The following is a 15,323-nucleotide window of genomic DNA, read 5'->3' on the forward strand; positions in this document are numbered from 1 at the left end:
GGACGGGGCTCGGGTCACTGCACATCCCTACCCGAGGCTAGGAGAGCGCCTCGCTTGACTGTAATCCTCCAGGGAGAGCATTTAAACTGGGAAAGACTCCAGAAAGACTCTAGAAATCGTGGAGTCCAACCATTTCCCCATTTTCAGATGGGGAAACTGAGGCCTAGAGAGGGGAAGGAACTTGTCCAAGGTCATAGCTAGGTAGTGGCTACGCTTACATGACACCAGTCTCCTGGTTAGCGTTCCAGTGATCTTTCCCCTCCTACACGGCCCCTCTGGCTGCCCCTCGTGCTCGTTCCAGGACAACTGCTTTACCCCATTGGCTGGAAGGATGTTTCCACAATCACATCACAGGGGTTTGCAGAAGTTGGAATCATTCAGAAGATTTGTTAAAGGCCATTTGATTTGAGGGGCACAAACAAGGAGCCCTATAGTCCTGTGTTCAGGACGAGCAAATGGAGATGGGCAGCGCAGCGTCCTTGCTTGGCAGGAAAAAGACAGGGCCGGACATAAATCCATCCCCCAGGTGACCAGGGTTAGTGTCCCAGGGAGGCTGTTAGAGGCCTCTCAGAGGAGGAGGTAGAAGAGCTGAGGGGGTGGGAAAGGGACAGGACCCATCAGGCTGTGCTGACAGTTTGAGCCAAGAATCGGGGCACGTGACATCAGCAACGGAAGGAGCAATGTGGATTTACACCGGGGGTAGTGACGGGGCCCCTCGCCTAGAGGTGGCCACACATGACTGCCCCCTAGCTGGGTTCCGTCACAGGGAGAAGGCTAGATGGGGGGGTGGAATATAAAGGTGAAGATCACAGGCTGGGAGCCTAACCATCTGGGCTCAAATCCCAGCTCTACCACTTACGAGCTCTGAACCCCTATGCTTCAGCCTCTTAAACTGTAAAATAGGTAATCATAAACCGCCCCCCCCCTTTCAGGCTGTTGCAAGGATTCAATGAGTTAATGTGCATAGTAAGCCCAAGTAGGAGCAGGTTACGATCAGAATAAGAATCTCTCTACCCAGGGTGGCCAGGCAGGGCTGTACCACGCAGAGGCTCCCTATTAACCAGGTTAGCTTTAGAGATCTGACGTGGGTGGCACCCAAGGCAGCTAGCCTTGCTGCTGGACTTGTGCCGTGCTTGACCGAAGCTAGATTTGTGCCCAGGAGGTCTGGCTCCAGAGTCCAGGCTCTTAACCACCCCACCCTCCTGCCTCCCTCTGTATTTATCAAGTCAGGTGGATATCTGGCGTGGTATGTAGACTCATGGGATAAAATGGATCCATTAGAATGAGACGCAAGCTTTTTCTTACCCGGAGGTGGCCAGTTAGGCTGTGGCTGTTCCCATTACCTATTTGGCTGTGCTGGAATTTCCAGCCAGGGGACAAGGAGGATAACCCCCCCTGGAACCCATGTCCACCTTTCAGTACATCAACTTTCCATGGCCGAAAAGCAAACAAGGCATAAAGTGGCCTTTTAGGTCCTGCAGCCGAACATTCCCCTGTCCTTTTGGGGTCCCTGGGAGTGGGGGCAACGCTGATGCTCTCTGCAGTGGGTAAGCAGCATGCCGCCAGCCCCTCAGCTCTGCTCCCTTCACTCAGGATGGGGCAGAATAGACCCAATTGAGCAGGAGCTGAGGAACTCCATTCTAAATGTTCTCCCTCTCTCCCCTGCAGCTTGTGTGAAGGCGTGGGCTCCGTCAATATCTGTAAGTTGGGTGTATGTCATGGGCATCGTTCTTTTGGGTGTTAATATTGGGTTGCTTCTAATGGGTGACTGAATGTCTGTCTGTGGGGCACTGGGTGGGGGAGAAAGGGGCTGAGGTCTCTGGGATCTGGACAAATGGATTGTCCAAAATATTTGGCCCCTATGCGGATCCATCTGGAACATAGGTGAAACCTAAGCTAGTGATCGTGACAAGTTCTGCCCCGTCCCCCCCAGCTGGTTCTGCAAAAATAGCCCAAGTCTTTGATTTACACACAGAATACTCCTCAAGTGGCAGCGTGTTTTGATAAGAAACACGAGATGTTGACTCTGATCGTTTGGGGCCACTGCAGGAAACTCTCAAGTCTTTATCTTTAATAATCCAATGTGTATGCAGTCCTTAGGGTAGGGACTATCTGTCTATCTGTTCTTCTCATCTTTGCAGCAACCATATTTCTAGATGATACCTCCACTGTGACCATCAGTTTTTGCTCAAAGATTGTATAAACACATCTCAACATTAGTCTGGTTCAAGTAGACTTAGGTGTCCCATTGGCTAAACACATACCTTCCAGAAGCAGATGGCAATGGGTTTGGATTTGCCTGGAGTTGTAAAGATTCATGTTGCTGGTCCCTCCGAATGTGAAGAAAGTAAATCATTGGTTCCAGAGAATTCTGGGTCATGTCATGTCAGGGATGGAAGAGAATTCTGACTCAATGTCTCCTTCCACAGGTGTGAGCCGTTCCCAGGGCGGTGTGGTCTGCGGGGACCTCAGTGCCACTGTCCCTCGTGGCCTGGGGGGCGTGGCCACCAGCAGTGGTGTCCTCTGTGCCCCCTCTGTAGTGGGGACCTGCTCCAGTGTCAGATTGGTGCGGTTTGCGTAGTGGGCGTGGGTCTACGGGGGGCAGGGGTGGGGAGCAGGAGGGGAAATCATTGCTCTCAGACCCTAGTGTCAGTGTAGTGATTTCCCCTGGCTGGGAACCCAGACTAACTCTCCAGTTTCCTTCTTACTGCAGTTATGACTTCCCCTTGGAGCGCAAACCCTGGGGGTGGCATGACCGTCCCCTCCGTTGCGTCTCCCTTCCCGGTGGTCCAGCTTTTTGATAGAAGCTGCTCCACCACTTTCTTCCCCAACTAACTTCAGGTTAGCAGACGTTTACTAAGTACTGACCGTGTGCCACGCCCTCTGGGAAGGGAGCTGGGTCGGGGAGTAGTGGTGGGTGGGCGCACCTCTGCTTTGCCCAGGGCATGTCACCTCAGCGCTGAGGGGGCAGCAGGGGAAGTGGACTGGGGGTCCGGGAGGCCCCTCACTGGTCTGAGAGATTGTGCATTCCCAGAGCGCCCCCCAGCTCTTCAGATGTCAGGATGGAAAGGCTGACTGAAGCTAATGGCTGAGGTGTTTATGGTTGGTGGTTTGGATTTTTTTTTTTTTTTTTTTTTTTTTTTTGTATTTGGACGAGTCCTGTTATGGTTCCTTCTCTCTTTGGGTGTGTGTGATTAAATACTGATGGCAAAAATTTTCTCCTAATAAACAAATGAATGCCTGCCTTCTTTGTGGTTTTCCCCAGTACCCCCCCTCCCCACCAAGCCCTGACCATCTCAGTGCTTCTGCAAGTGTGGTCCAGGGACCACCACCAAATCAGGGTCCCCAGGGTGGGAGGTGGAGGGGACCTCTTAAATAGGTAGATCCTGGGCGCCATCTAGAACTACTGAAGCAGAAATTCCAGGTGTGAGCCCAGGAATTGGAGTTTAAACCAGCTCCCAGGTGATTCCTATCGGAACTAAAGCTGAGAACCACTGGTTTACATGGGCAGAGGGAATAAGAGGGTCAGGTAATTCTGACCGTGGAGCTGATTTCTTCTGTGACTCTCACAGGATCAGATTCACCTCTTTGCATTTCTCTTTTGACTTTGCCGGAAGGTCAGAGGCAATCTGGGGCTCCTGAGCCTGGGTGGGGTGGAGGTGAAGGTAGCAGAGGGGAGGAGACAGGAGCCTGTACCCACAAGCATCTGGCACGTCGTATGTGTATTTCATTCACTGCTCACAACAGCGGCATTATTATCTCCATTTTATAGATAAGGAAGTCCAAGCCCAGAGAAGTTGAGTACCTTTCCTGAGGTCACACAGCCAGTCCATCATCCCAACTGAGGTTTAGGGAATGCCGAAGTTCATATACTTTCCACTGTCTTAGCCCAATTGTTCCTTCAGACTAAACGTGCCGGCTCATCAGATTGCTTCTGGAGGGGGGGTTCTAACTGACCCTACTTGCTAGTTGGACACTTCAGAAATGAGACACAGAAGATGACACAAAGGAACCTTCTCGAACTGTTGTAGAAACAACTCCCATAGTCTCTGCTCTCCAAGAATCTTGGACAGATCTTCTTATAGGGCACTTAACAGAGGCCAATTATGTGGGAACCCAGAAGTAAAACCCAGACTTCTGGTTGGAGGACATTTTCCCCTGATGGCCGAGACAGGGCAATTGATTGGGGGAACTCTGCCTCTGGCCTATTCCTTAACTGACAGTTCCCAAGAAGTCCCACCCGGGGAAGTCTGTTTGGAGTCCCCTGTGAGGCAAGGGGGTCCTCCTGGTGAGGTGGAGGCAGGGGTTTCTGATGGACAAGTTTCTTTCATTTGATTTATAGGAAGAACTTCCACTTTATTTCATTTGGGATTTAAAAAAAAAGATTCAAAAACAGCCTGACTGGGTAGATGATATTTTGCCATGAGAATACAGACTTGATCTCAAGACACAGAAAAACCTATGAGCAGCTCTTCGGGCAACGCAGTCCTTCAGATGCTTTCCGAATGTGTCCTCAGGGGCACACTGTTCCCCTGTGCCCCTGGAAGGACCCGGATCTCCCTTAGTATATTACTCACCTAGTCTCTGCCTCTTGGCCTTGGAGGGTCCCGCAGGGGCTGCATGCTGGGCACATCCCACCAAGTTTGAGTGGAGGTAAAATCAGGTCCAAGGGCCACGGGATCTCCTCTGAGGAGGAGAGGGAGTCCCACTGGGCACCTGCTGCCCTGGGGCAGAACAGGGGATGGAAAGGGGGAGGGTCTGCCTTTCCTTTCTGATGGTGGTGGTGGAGGGTGTGTATACACATTTTTGTGTCTCTGGTGTTTTCTTCATTTTTGATGCAAAAGCTCATCCTTGGGGTGTTCAGTCGGTTAAGCGTCCAACTCTTGATTTCAGCTCAGGTCATGATCTCGGGTCATGAGATTGAGGCCTGCGTTGGGCTCCATGCTGGGCGTGGAGCCTGCTTGGGATTCTCTCTCTCTCTCTCTCTCTGTTCCTCCCTGCCCCCCACCATTTGTTCTCTCTCTCTCTCAAAACCCCCCCAAAAAACAAAAACAACTCATCCTCTGAGCGCTCCTCCACCCCGCTCACTCCCCGGCTGCCCACCTCTTACCACTCCTGTCCAATAGCACCAAGAAAATAAGAGTGGGCTCTTCGGAGGACCCTCTGTTTTCGAACAAAGCAGAAGTAGGCAGGGATTTCCGAGGGGTGCAAAGGGGGTCTGGTAAGGGTCGGGGAGGGGCAGGAGAGCGGTGTGAGGCATTTGTGAACTCAGCCACTCTCCAGTGCAAGTCCCGCCACCAAAAGACAGCAGAACCTAGTTCCCGTGTCCTCACTGCTCTACTTTTCAGTGAACGATAAACACTCAAACAGTCTCTTCTTAATATCCACTTTCCCAGAGAGTGTCAGTGCTTTGCATATGCGGACAGGGGGTAGTTCCCAGATAGCCGTTTCCAGTGTCCTTGTCCATTCCGAAGAGCGATACGCTTTGTGATTTCCTTGATCATGGGGTTAATTCACATTTCTTACTATGCTTGCTTCAGGTGAGTAATGGCACCCATCTGTGTTTCCTGTGGTCCCAAAGGCTGAAGCTGGGATGTTGGAGACGCTGGGCTGGTTGAAGGAGCCGGCTTGGGAGTGGGTGTTGGTGAGGTTGGCCCAAGGGGAGGGTATTTGAGATGCGGTGGAGGAGAGCTTGTGGCCTCAGAGAGGAAAGACAAGATGCCAAAGCCTAACCCGACCTGATTTTTTTGAAAGGACTATAATCTGTATTTCCCTCATCCTTGTGTTTTGGGGGGACATCGAATAGTTGAATAAAGGTAAACTACAAACAGAAGGTCTGATTTTCTCTGATGGAGGTCTTATTTGGTTTGTGGAGTTTCGAGGGAAAAGGAGCCCAGGAAAGAGCTCTGGAGTCACCCACATGGGCCAACTTTATTGTGTGGATCGCTTGTTCTGCAATTTACCTGATCTCTTGATTTCAGACCACTTGACTTCTCCTTAAATTGTTTTTTTCTAATAAAACTTGAATCCCTCCTGGCCCTTGGATTATATCCTTTGTTTTGTGTGGGGAATAGTTCTTCTATTAGGAGAGGGCTGTGGGAGGCCCAGGACCCTTTGACCTGGAAGAGCTTACTCTGCATTTTTGCTGTTGGCTGCAGGGACGGCTGGGAGGGGGGTCATCCTTATAAGGTGATGGGACCTCTGCTTGGCTGAGTGGGTTCACTGGTCTTTGCACGCAAAGCATGGAAACACATTAAAAAGCTTGTTACTATCACCCCGCTTGTGGCTGTTGACTTTTCAGTGCACCATGTCCTATTTTGGGGGTACCGGATTTGGCATCTTAGTTATGCGGGGCCCAGACCCATGGGAACATCCAGGTGCTTTTCCCCCCACAGACTCACTCCAACCCAGATCAGGGCTGGCATCAGGGCTGAGGCGGGCTCCGCTCGCAGATGCCCAGGCTGATGTAAGAGGGTGCAGGCCGCTTCCTGCCCTATATTTCACTGAGCCACAGTGGAGTTCATGCTCAGGTTCTGATTTTCAGCCCCTGACTTTTAACCTTTCCTGTGCATGAGTGATGTGCCCTAAATTGAACAGTTGTCCTATTGTGATTAGGACCATGCCCTTGAGGCTCGGAGAGGTGAGTGGTAGGAGGGAGGCGGGCAGGAAATTTAGAGCAGGTCTACCTAGTGGCAAACCTTGAACAGCAGCAGCTGGAGCTCTCAGAAGAGGCCAGCAGCCCCCTCCCCCCTGCAAGGGAGCTGCAACCCTTTGGGTCTGGGTTGCAGCACCCAGAACACACAGAGCCTTAACATCTCTTCTCAGGGAAAGGCTGGGAGATGGGGCAGCAGAGGGGGCTGGCAGGTGGACGTCTGCCTAGAATGGTGACAGGCAGTCTGTTCTCCTAAGAAATGGAGGGGAGTCCAACACGGCTGATGTCTACTCCTCCTGCTCCACCGGCTGCCTGAGTTCATCCAACCATCCCGGGCCTGACATGTCCTGGAGCGCCATCCTGGGGGTGGGGTGGGGTTGGGGTGGGGTTGGGGAGGTTCAGAGCCAGGAGGAGATACTTCCTGCTCTCAGGGAATTTCCAGCTTGATCCAGGCTCTGGACACACCCAGTGACATCCCTGGCTCTGAGCCACAGAGTCAGAACTGGAGATCCTCAGGGTTGGAGACCTTGTGGGGCAGGGGTCCGGGGACTGTGCATGTGGGAGGGAGGGTAGGTAGGGAGAGCAGAGAGAGCACTGGGTAGAGACAAATGGGAGGAGAGGTACGGAATGGCTTATGGGTCCATGTGGGACGGTCCTGGGTGTCTTAGAGGGTGGGCTTGTCTCCATGGGGTGGAGCCCACGTCTGGGAAGAGCAGCACTGGGTAGGAGGCGGTTGCACAGGGCTGAGGAGCTGGTGGGGAAAGAGGAGATGGAGGGAGCCGGTGCTTGGCATCAGGAGCACAGGTGCATGCTGGGAACTAGTTTGAACCAGGTCGTAGAGGGTGAGAGTGATTCGGGGGTGAGACTTTTGGCTGCTGGGGGTGGGTGGGGGCAGGCAACAGAAGGTCATGATGGGAGCTGGAGCTGTGGTCCAGGCCAGACTGGACCAAAGAGGGCTGAGCTGGAATCAGGCTATGGAAGTGGATGAGAAGAGGCACAGTGCCTGGAGGGTTAGGGAAACACTGCCTGGGGCTGGAAAAGGTTGACCAGCTGGGGATGGGGCTGAGGGTCGTGGCTATGGGAAGGGTGGGGACATTGTCATTCACGAGACCACATATCCTTGCATTGAAGCAGCATTTATTGAAACACAGACTGAGACAACCCAGAAGGCAAGGCACCCACAGACAGTCGTAACAAGAGGGAGACTCAGGAAGTGGCCTAACCTTCTCCATCCCACCGGCTCGCATTGGACACACCCCTCCTGCACCCGCAGGGGGAGGTCTGGAGCAACCTTGGAGTTTTCTTTGAAATGTATAAAGGTGCAATGAATAGCAAGACCTGTCCCAAGTCAAAAGGATTCCCCCCTATAATGGGCCCCTCAACTGGAAGGTCACATGAGGAGTTTGGCTGGGACAGGTTAACCCAAAGAAGGCAGTCAGTTAGAGAGACAAGCAAAACACAAACAAGAATAACCCAGGGCCAGTGCTTCCTGCAGAACTCCCAGCCAGGAGACAGGGAGGACTGCTGCCAGGAGGGAGGACTGCTGCCAGGAGGGAGGACTTCCTCTCAGACTCTTAGCCTGGGGGAGACCTGGCTGGGAGTCAGGCTCACTCCTTGTCTCGAGGGAAGGCCAAGCTCCCGTGATGTCCTGCCACCTTGGGTGACCGACTGGTAGTGTCCCAGAGAGCTTGGAGAATGATACAAACTGGCCACGGGTCTTTTGGAGACAAACCGGAGTTAGGTGAAGGGCTGGGAATGCCTCTCTAACTGAAGCCCAGAGGAGAACCAGGAAACAACTCCCTAGAATGAGAAGGTGCCAGAGCGCGGCCGAGGGTCTTTCCCTCTGTAGGAACACGTGGAAGATTCCGGAAGCAAGCACACGATTTCCATTCACACACCATTCCGTGCTCTGGGGACAGGGATGCAGGCGGCCCGGGATTCTAGGCAAAGCGGACAGACCGGCTGCTTCCGCAGCTGAAGCTGGACGTGCGGGGCTGGCAGGGAGCACAGGAGTCGGGAGCCATCACTGTGATGCTGCCACCCGTGGCCACGGGGCCAGAGGCAATCTGGCGCCCCGGGGTGGTGCTGTACGTGAGGCCCCCGCAGGCGACTCCGCCGCGGGAGCTGCTGACACCTATAAGGGGAGAGAGGGGACACAGGGTGGGTGGCGGGCCCTGATCTCCCCAACCTTGTAATAGGCCCCACGGGGCTTTCGCCTAGCAGGAACTTCCTCCTCCGGAAAAGGGTTTAGTGGTTAAGAACTCAGGCCCCTTTCCTCCCAGCATCTCGTCCTTCCAGGGGACTGGGATAGGAAGGAAGTGAGGACAACCCACCCAGAGGGTCAAAGTGGCTGGCCCCATTTCCATGGCCTGCAGTTCCCACTGCCACCAGTGGAGGGCGTGCAACACACCGCCATCTCTAACCCCTCTAGTGCTCCCCAGTGAGGAGCCAGGGAAGGAGGAAGGGCCTTCTCTTGACTACGAGCATTCCAGGCGCAGCTTTGCCCATCAACAAAGCCATTTTTCAGGGGGAATGTTGTTGAAGCAGATACTTACAGACATTCACGGAGCCCACGCCTTCACACAGCCTGTGGGGAAAGACAACTCGGTTAGCTCTGCACATGGAGCTGAATTCCTTGAAGCAGGTGCTCAGGGACAGAGAGGGCCCGTCTGTGTACAGCTCCTCCCCCCGAGACGTGGGGGGTGGCACCCCAAAGTCTGTGTTACATGACCACCTTCTTTCTCTAAACGCTCTTGGACCACAGAGAGAAAGGCTTCTGATTTTAAGCAGAGGTGGCCCGCTGCTGAGCTCCAGCCAATCTGAGCGACCCCGCCCCCTGGGGAGCGCTGGTCAGGCTCACGGAAACGAGAGGCAACAGTGTGCAGCCGTGGGTGTGGGGGGCTCCGTGCCTGCGAGAAGCTATTGCATATGGAGTGTGACGTCCTTATGGGGCATGAGCCAGGGTGGCAGGCTAAGCTGCAGCCTCCTGGAGGGAGCTCCCGGAAGGAAGTGGGTTCGAGAGGCACGTGGCTGGGGCACACTTCTTAAGTCTTGCACTCACTAGCTGAGGCCACGAGAAAGTCAGTGCACGCTGAGCCTCATTTCCTCATCTTTGGAAGCGAAAAATGAGACCTACCTCATTCAATGGTGAGGCCGCACACAGCAGTATTTGATAAACTGTGACTATTCCTGAAGCTTAACCTGTACTAGCAGCGCTTAGAGATGTAGCTCACACTTGGGCTCAGGGATACACACTCCCAGGGGACCAGGGCCTCCTTCTATACCCGGGGAGATCCCCCTTAGCCGCACCTGTGCTCCTCGCCCTCCAGCAGCCGCCTGTAGGTGGCGATCTCGATGTCCAGGCCCAGCTTGGAGTTCATCACCTCCTGGTACTCCTTGAGCAGGCAGGCCATGTCCTGCTTGGCCTTCTGCAGGGCGGCCTCCAGCTCGGCCAGCTTGCAGCGGGCATCAGTCAGGGCCGCCTCGCCCTGCTGCTCTGCCTCGGCCACGGCTGCCTCCAGCTTGGCCCGCTGTGAGGAAGGGGATGTGAAAGCAAGGATGAGAGAGAGAAGGCGCAGCTTGGCTCACCTGAGCTCATGGAGCTGGGCCGGGGGGCGGGGGGGTGGGCTCCAGAGAGAAGCTGGGTTAACTATGTAGGACCAGGTATTTAATGAGACCTTGAAAATGAGGGAGGAGATGGGGGCTTTCACCCTCTCTCCTTGGTGGTGGTTGCAGGGTGGCCAAGGAGGGTGACATCGGTGATATTGTACATCCCTCTCCGAGGGCTGTATGATTTGGTTGGTTCCCTGTTTCTTCACAGGCACACTGTGAAGCCTGATTGGGGCCAGGCCTTTGCCCTCCTGGGGACCAAGTGCCTGGTGCTGCAGTCTGCCTGTGCCGGGCATTCAAACCCCTCTTTGTACCCTACCTGGCACTTGGCATTCTCGATCTCAGCGGTCAGCCTCTGGATCATGCGGTTGAGCTCGTTGATCTCCTCCTTGGTGCGGCGCAGGGTCTCCCCGTGCCGGATCACCGTGGCCTTCATCTCCTCACACTGGGGGGAAGCAGAGATGCTCCTGAGGCTCAGGATGCAGTTTCCCACCCATTCAGACACCACAGACGATTGGTAAGTTGTACAGTGCTCAGCCTGTGCAACCATGCATGGCAGCCCTGCTCTACCACCCAAACTGAGAGATGCCTGTGCTCTTACCATCCCTAATAATCAAAATACCCAGACGAAAGAGGCCGTCCCTGCCACTGCCATGTCTAGGAGGCAGGTGTCCTATGCCCCTCACCTTGCTTCGGTACCAGGACTCGGCCTCAGCCCGGCTGCGGCTGGCGATGTCATCATATTGAGCCTTGATCTCGGCCACAACGCAGTCCATGTTCAGGTCCCGGCTGTTGTCCATCTTGACGATGACCGAGGTGTCTGAGATGTGGGCGTGGAGGACCTGGAGCTCCTGGGGGCCAAGAGCCAATGCATTTGGGTCTGGGCCATGGGCTCACCCTTAGGGGCAGTGTCCCCTCCCTGGAGGGGGCGCTGGTCATCATGTTACATGACCCCTGCTCCACCGGCTCCCCTTCCCTCTTCGCGCACACACAGGTACCTCATAAAACAAGAAGGCTGGGAGGGGTCCCTGACTGAACAAACGGGAAAACGAAACCCATGCTGGGTTTTCTCAAAGTCGCCCAGCAGGGGAGCTGGGGTTTGAAGGCCGGGACTAGTGATTTGTCCATTAATTAGGACCCCTCTCTGACCAGAGACTGACCCTGACCCCCACCCTCAAATATACACTCTCATACCCAGGTACAGACGGACACACCCCCAGACCAGCACACGGGCGCACATGCGACACACACCGGCACTCACAAACGTGGAGAACCACACCCACGTTCCGCAGTCCTCAAACACGCACGCCGGGCTCTCCCTGGGCACGTACCTACGTGTGTCTGTCACAGTCGTGCAACATGGCCCTCTTGCAGGTGTACGCATGTTTTCTCATGCTTACGTCACACACACGGGGCAAGCATGTACACACAGCCCACTGCCTCCCCTCTTGCTCAGGTCCTCACGCCTGCCCCCCCCCGCCCCGGCTAGCTAGCAGGGGCGCCCTCACCTCGTCATAGAGACGCTTCAGGAAGCTAGACTCCTCCACCAGCGCCTCCACGTTGGCCTCCAGGTCGGATTTCCGCAGGTAGGCACAGTCCACGTCCTGGCGGTGGAGGGAAGAGGAGGGCGTGTGTGGGGGGGAGGCCTGTGCGGTTCGCATGGTAACTGCGCCCCCACTGGAGGTTGTCCGGATGGGTGCCCTCCCTTCCTGCCCCATGAGCAGCCCCCTCACCTTCTTCAGAACCACGAACTCGTTCTCTGCCGTGGCTCTCAGAGCCACCTCCTCTTCATACCTGGGTTGGGGGGAGAGAGGGGCTGCAGCTGAGGGGTTGGGGCTCGGACACCATCCCAGCTTCTGGGCCAGCTCTCCCAGGGGTCCAAAGGGATAGAGTCCTGCGATAGTTAACTTGTCCTCTCCATGGTCTAGTTTGTGCATTATTTGGGAGCTAGCCCTTGTCCCAGCCTGGATTAGGCCACCCCAGTCCTGCTGCCTCTGGGATGATGAGATCAGGGAATGCATGTTCTGTTCCCCAAATCTAAATTCCTCTGTGCCCCCCGCAGATCCAAAGAGAGCTAGTGCCCTGGGCAGCAAAAACACAGAGCAAGCATCATAAAGTGAGCTGAGATGGGTAGGACCACAGAGAGCTATAGAACTCCACTGGGTTTCCTCTCCTTGCTCCCCCTGAAAGCAGCTCTAAGACCCACAGGGCCTCCAAGGACGGGAGTGGGGCCAAAGAATCTGACACCTAGCCCTGCCCTAGACAGCCCCTCGGGTTCCGGGCGGGCCCTGCTTCTAGACGGGCAGGAATCTCCCCCTGCTTCAAGTAGGTTGAGGGTGGAGCCTTCCCACACACCCTGTGTGCCCCCAGTCCAGCCGCACTCACTTCTTCTTGTAGCCCTCCAGCACCTCCTGCACGTGGTTGAGCTCCGAGGCCAGCCTCCCGCTGTCGGCCTCCACGCACTCGGCCTCCCGCCTCAGCGTCTCGATGTAGCCGTTGAACAGGGGCTCCATGTTGCTCTCGCAGCAGCGCTGGTTCTGGTAGAACTGCCACTTGGTCTCCAGCAGCTTGTTCTGCTGCTCCAGGAAGCGCACCTGCGTTCAGGGGGTGAGGATGAGACTCGGGGGTGGGGGGAGCCCGGGAGGTGCCTGGTCCCCCTGAGCCTGGGGCCGAGTGTCTGTGACGCAAGGGGCCTTGTTCCCAGCTCCCCAGGAGGCAGTGTGGCTTGTGGGGGAAAGCGCCCCGCCTTGAGGCCAAAGGTCTGGTTCAAGTTCAGTTCTGCCACTCGAAGCAGGCAAGTTGTCTAACCTTTTGGTGCTTGGTCTTCTCATTTCTAAACCAGAGTTGATAATAGTGCCTCCCTTAACGTTGTAAAGATTGAACAAGTTAATACATGGAAAATGCTTAGAACATCCCTGACACATGGTCAACGCTCAACTAATTTAACTCTTACTATAATTAGCAGTTCCTCTTTTATTAATCCACGGGACACTTATGGAAGCTTTACTGTGTGGTACGAGGGCCCGTGCTAAGATACATACACGTCTATCTATTTCTACAGCTGACTCCTGAACCAGGCGGGGGGTTACGGACACTGACGCCTCCCCCCGCCCCTACCCCTACCCCGTGCATTTGAAAATTGGCATGTAACTTTTGACTTCCCAAAAACTTAACTGCTAATAGCCTCCTGTTGACCAGAAGCCTCACTGATAACCTGAACAGTCGAGTAACATACATTCTGTGTGCTATATGTATTAAATATTGTATTTGTACAACAAATAAGCTAGAGAAAATATGTTAATAAGAAAATCATAAGGAAGAGAAAATACATTTCTAGTACTGTATTTATCGAAAAAAATCCTCATAGATGTGGATTTGCTCATCTCCAGCCGGTGCTGTTCAAGGGTCAACTGTGTATCTCTGTCTACCCATCTGTTTCTACCTGCGCATCAATCCCATTCAGTTCTCGAAACCCTACAGGTGGGGGGGGGCGGTATCATTCCCCTCATAGTACAGATGGGGACACTGAGATGACTAGCTTATTGTCACACCAATAGTCGGTGAGATTCGGGGTCTGGTGTCCCTGAGTCCCCTTCACCTGCCCGTCACAGTATGTCTAACAACTCATCTAAACTCAGCCGCCACTTGATAGTAAAGAAATGGAAATACTAATGCCTACCCCATCGGGTCATTTTGAGGATGAACCAAGCTCTCTAAAGAGAAAGTGGTAACAAAATTCCTGACCCCAAGCCCAGAGCCCGGTCCTATCTATTCTGCCGGAGTGAGGTCTTGTGGACACGCAGGGGGGGGGGCCTGGGGGCTTGGGAGGCAGCCCCACAGTGTGGGCGTCTCCACACTCTGCATCCGTGGGCTTCCCCCCGCCAGCCGGACCGCCCCTCTTCCCATTCCCAGCCCTCCATCCACGAAGGCGGCTGTGCTAGCCCCGGTTGGTTTACCGTCACGCCTCCCGTCACACTATTGTCCTTGGAGAATCATGCTGACAGTGAACATTCATCGAGCATTTACTGTGTGCCAGCATTTTCCAAGCATGAATCCATCCATGCTCGCAACACGCATACGAGGCTTGTTCTGTTATCCAGACAAGGGACATGCCCGAGGCCCCACGCTGCCAAGGGGCAGAGCAAACCTGGGGAGGCAGGGAGGCTCTGAGCCGTGCCGCCCACTTCCCCGAGCCGCCTGGCTGGGAGCCACGCGGCTCTTACTCTCCCCATTATCTCCCACTCTCGTAGCTCCCAGTGCCCCATCCAGTTTTCCAGGGGCGCCTCTGATGTTCCTGTGTTGTCTTGTCTCCAGAAGTACACACACACCCTTCAGACCAACAGACTCCGTTTCCGGACCACGCTGGGCCCTCTGTGCACTTTGCTGGAATTAAAAGATGGAAACTGATCCTCTGCTTAGGTTGGCCTGTGTTTCTCTCCCTCTGCTGTCTCAAACCCGGCTCTGTGCTGTCTCCCCAACACACCAGCACCTTCCCTAGGGGAGGGCAGGCCGGGACCGTCTCTGGACCATCCCAGGCCGCACTGACCTTGTCGATGAAGGCAGCGAACCTGTTGTTCAGGCACTTGATCTGCTCCTTCTCCTCATGCTTCACGCACTGTGCATTGGGGTCGATCTCCAGGTTGAGGGGCGTCAGCAGGCTCTCGTTGACGGACACGGTGGTGATGCAGGGCGGGTTAGGCCCGCACACGCCGCCGGAGCGGTAGCCGAAGCTGCGGCCGCAGGAGCCAGCGCGAAAGCCGCCCACAGCCACGCGAGGCCCGCAGGAGCCCAGGTTGGAGAGGCTGCGGCTGCCAAAGCCCGTCAGCCCGCGGTAGCAGGACACCCCGCGGTAGGGGGCGGCACTGATGCAGCAGCGGTTGCCAGTTTTGGGGGCCACCGCGGAGCAGGAGCTGAAGGTCCGGGTGACCCCACATCCTGAGCTGACCCTGTAGGAGCGGCAGGACATCGTGCGGGTCTAAGCAGAGGCTGAGTGCGGCGGGAGGAGTGCGGGCTTCAGGGGCGCTGCTTACGATCTTCTGGCCTCTCTGATCCTCCCTGGTCC

The 15,323-nt window shown here is 55.1% G+C and overlaps 1 protein-coding gene across 1 annotated transcript; it reads right to left on the reverse strand.

Annotated features, from left to right (window-relative positions):
- Nucleotides 1-7,777: 7,777 nt before the first annotated feature.
- LOC113257586 (keratin, type II cuticular Hb5) lies at nucleotides 7,778-15,323 on the reverse strand. Its single transcript, XM_026501810.4, has 9 exons — nucleotides 14,808-15,323; nucleotides 12,647-12,855; nucleotides 11,995-12,055; nucleotides 11,770-11,865; nucleotides 10,948-11,112; nucleotides 10,581-10,706; nucleotides 9,962-10,182; nucleotides 9,208-9,239; nucleotides 7,778-8,786 (listed from the first exon to the last, which is right to left on the reverse strand). The coding sequence occupies exons 1-9, from the start codon at nucleotides 15,225-15,227 to the stop codon at nucleotides 8,593-8,595; spliced, it is 1,524 nt and encodes a 507-aa protein (XP_026357595.1). The 5' UTR covers nucleotides 15,228-15,323; the 3' UTR covers nucleotides 7,778-8,592.

The sequence above is a fragment of the Ursus arctos genome, unplaced genomic scaffold (assembly GCF_023065955.2).
Source record: "Ursus arctos isolate Adak ecotype North America unplaced genomic scaffold, UrsArc2.0 scaffold_26, whole genome shotgun sequence".
Classification (NCBI taxonomy): domain Eukaryota; kingdom Metazoa; phylum Chordata; class Mammalia; order Carnivora; family Ursidae; genus Ursus; species Ursus arctos.

What these genes read in the sequence shown, in the direction of transcription:
- LOC113257586 (XM_026501810.4), bottom strand. Translation starts at nt 15,227, where the DNA reads ATGTCCTGCCGCTCCTACAGGGTCAGCTCAGGATGTGGGGTCACCCGG. An exon ending in CTGGAGGGCTACAAGAAGAA is followed by an intron (nt 12,056 to 12,646) that starts GTGAGTGCGGCT and finishes CCCCCAACCCAG; the next exon opens with GTATGAAGAGGAGGTGGCTC. An exon ending in AGTTCGTGGTTCTGAAGAAG is followed by an intron (nt 11,866 to 11,994) that starts GTGAGGGGGCTG and finishes CTCCACCGCCAG; the next exon opens with GACGTGGACTGTGCCTACCT.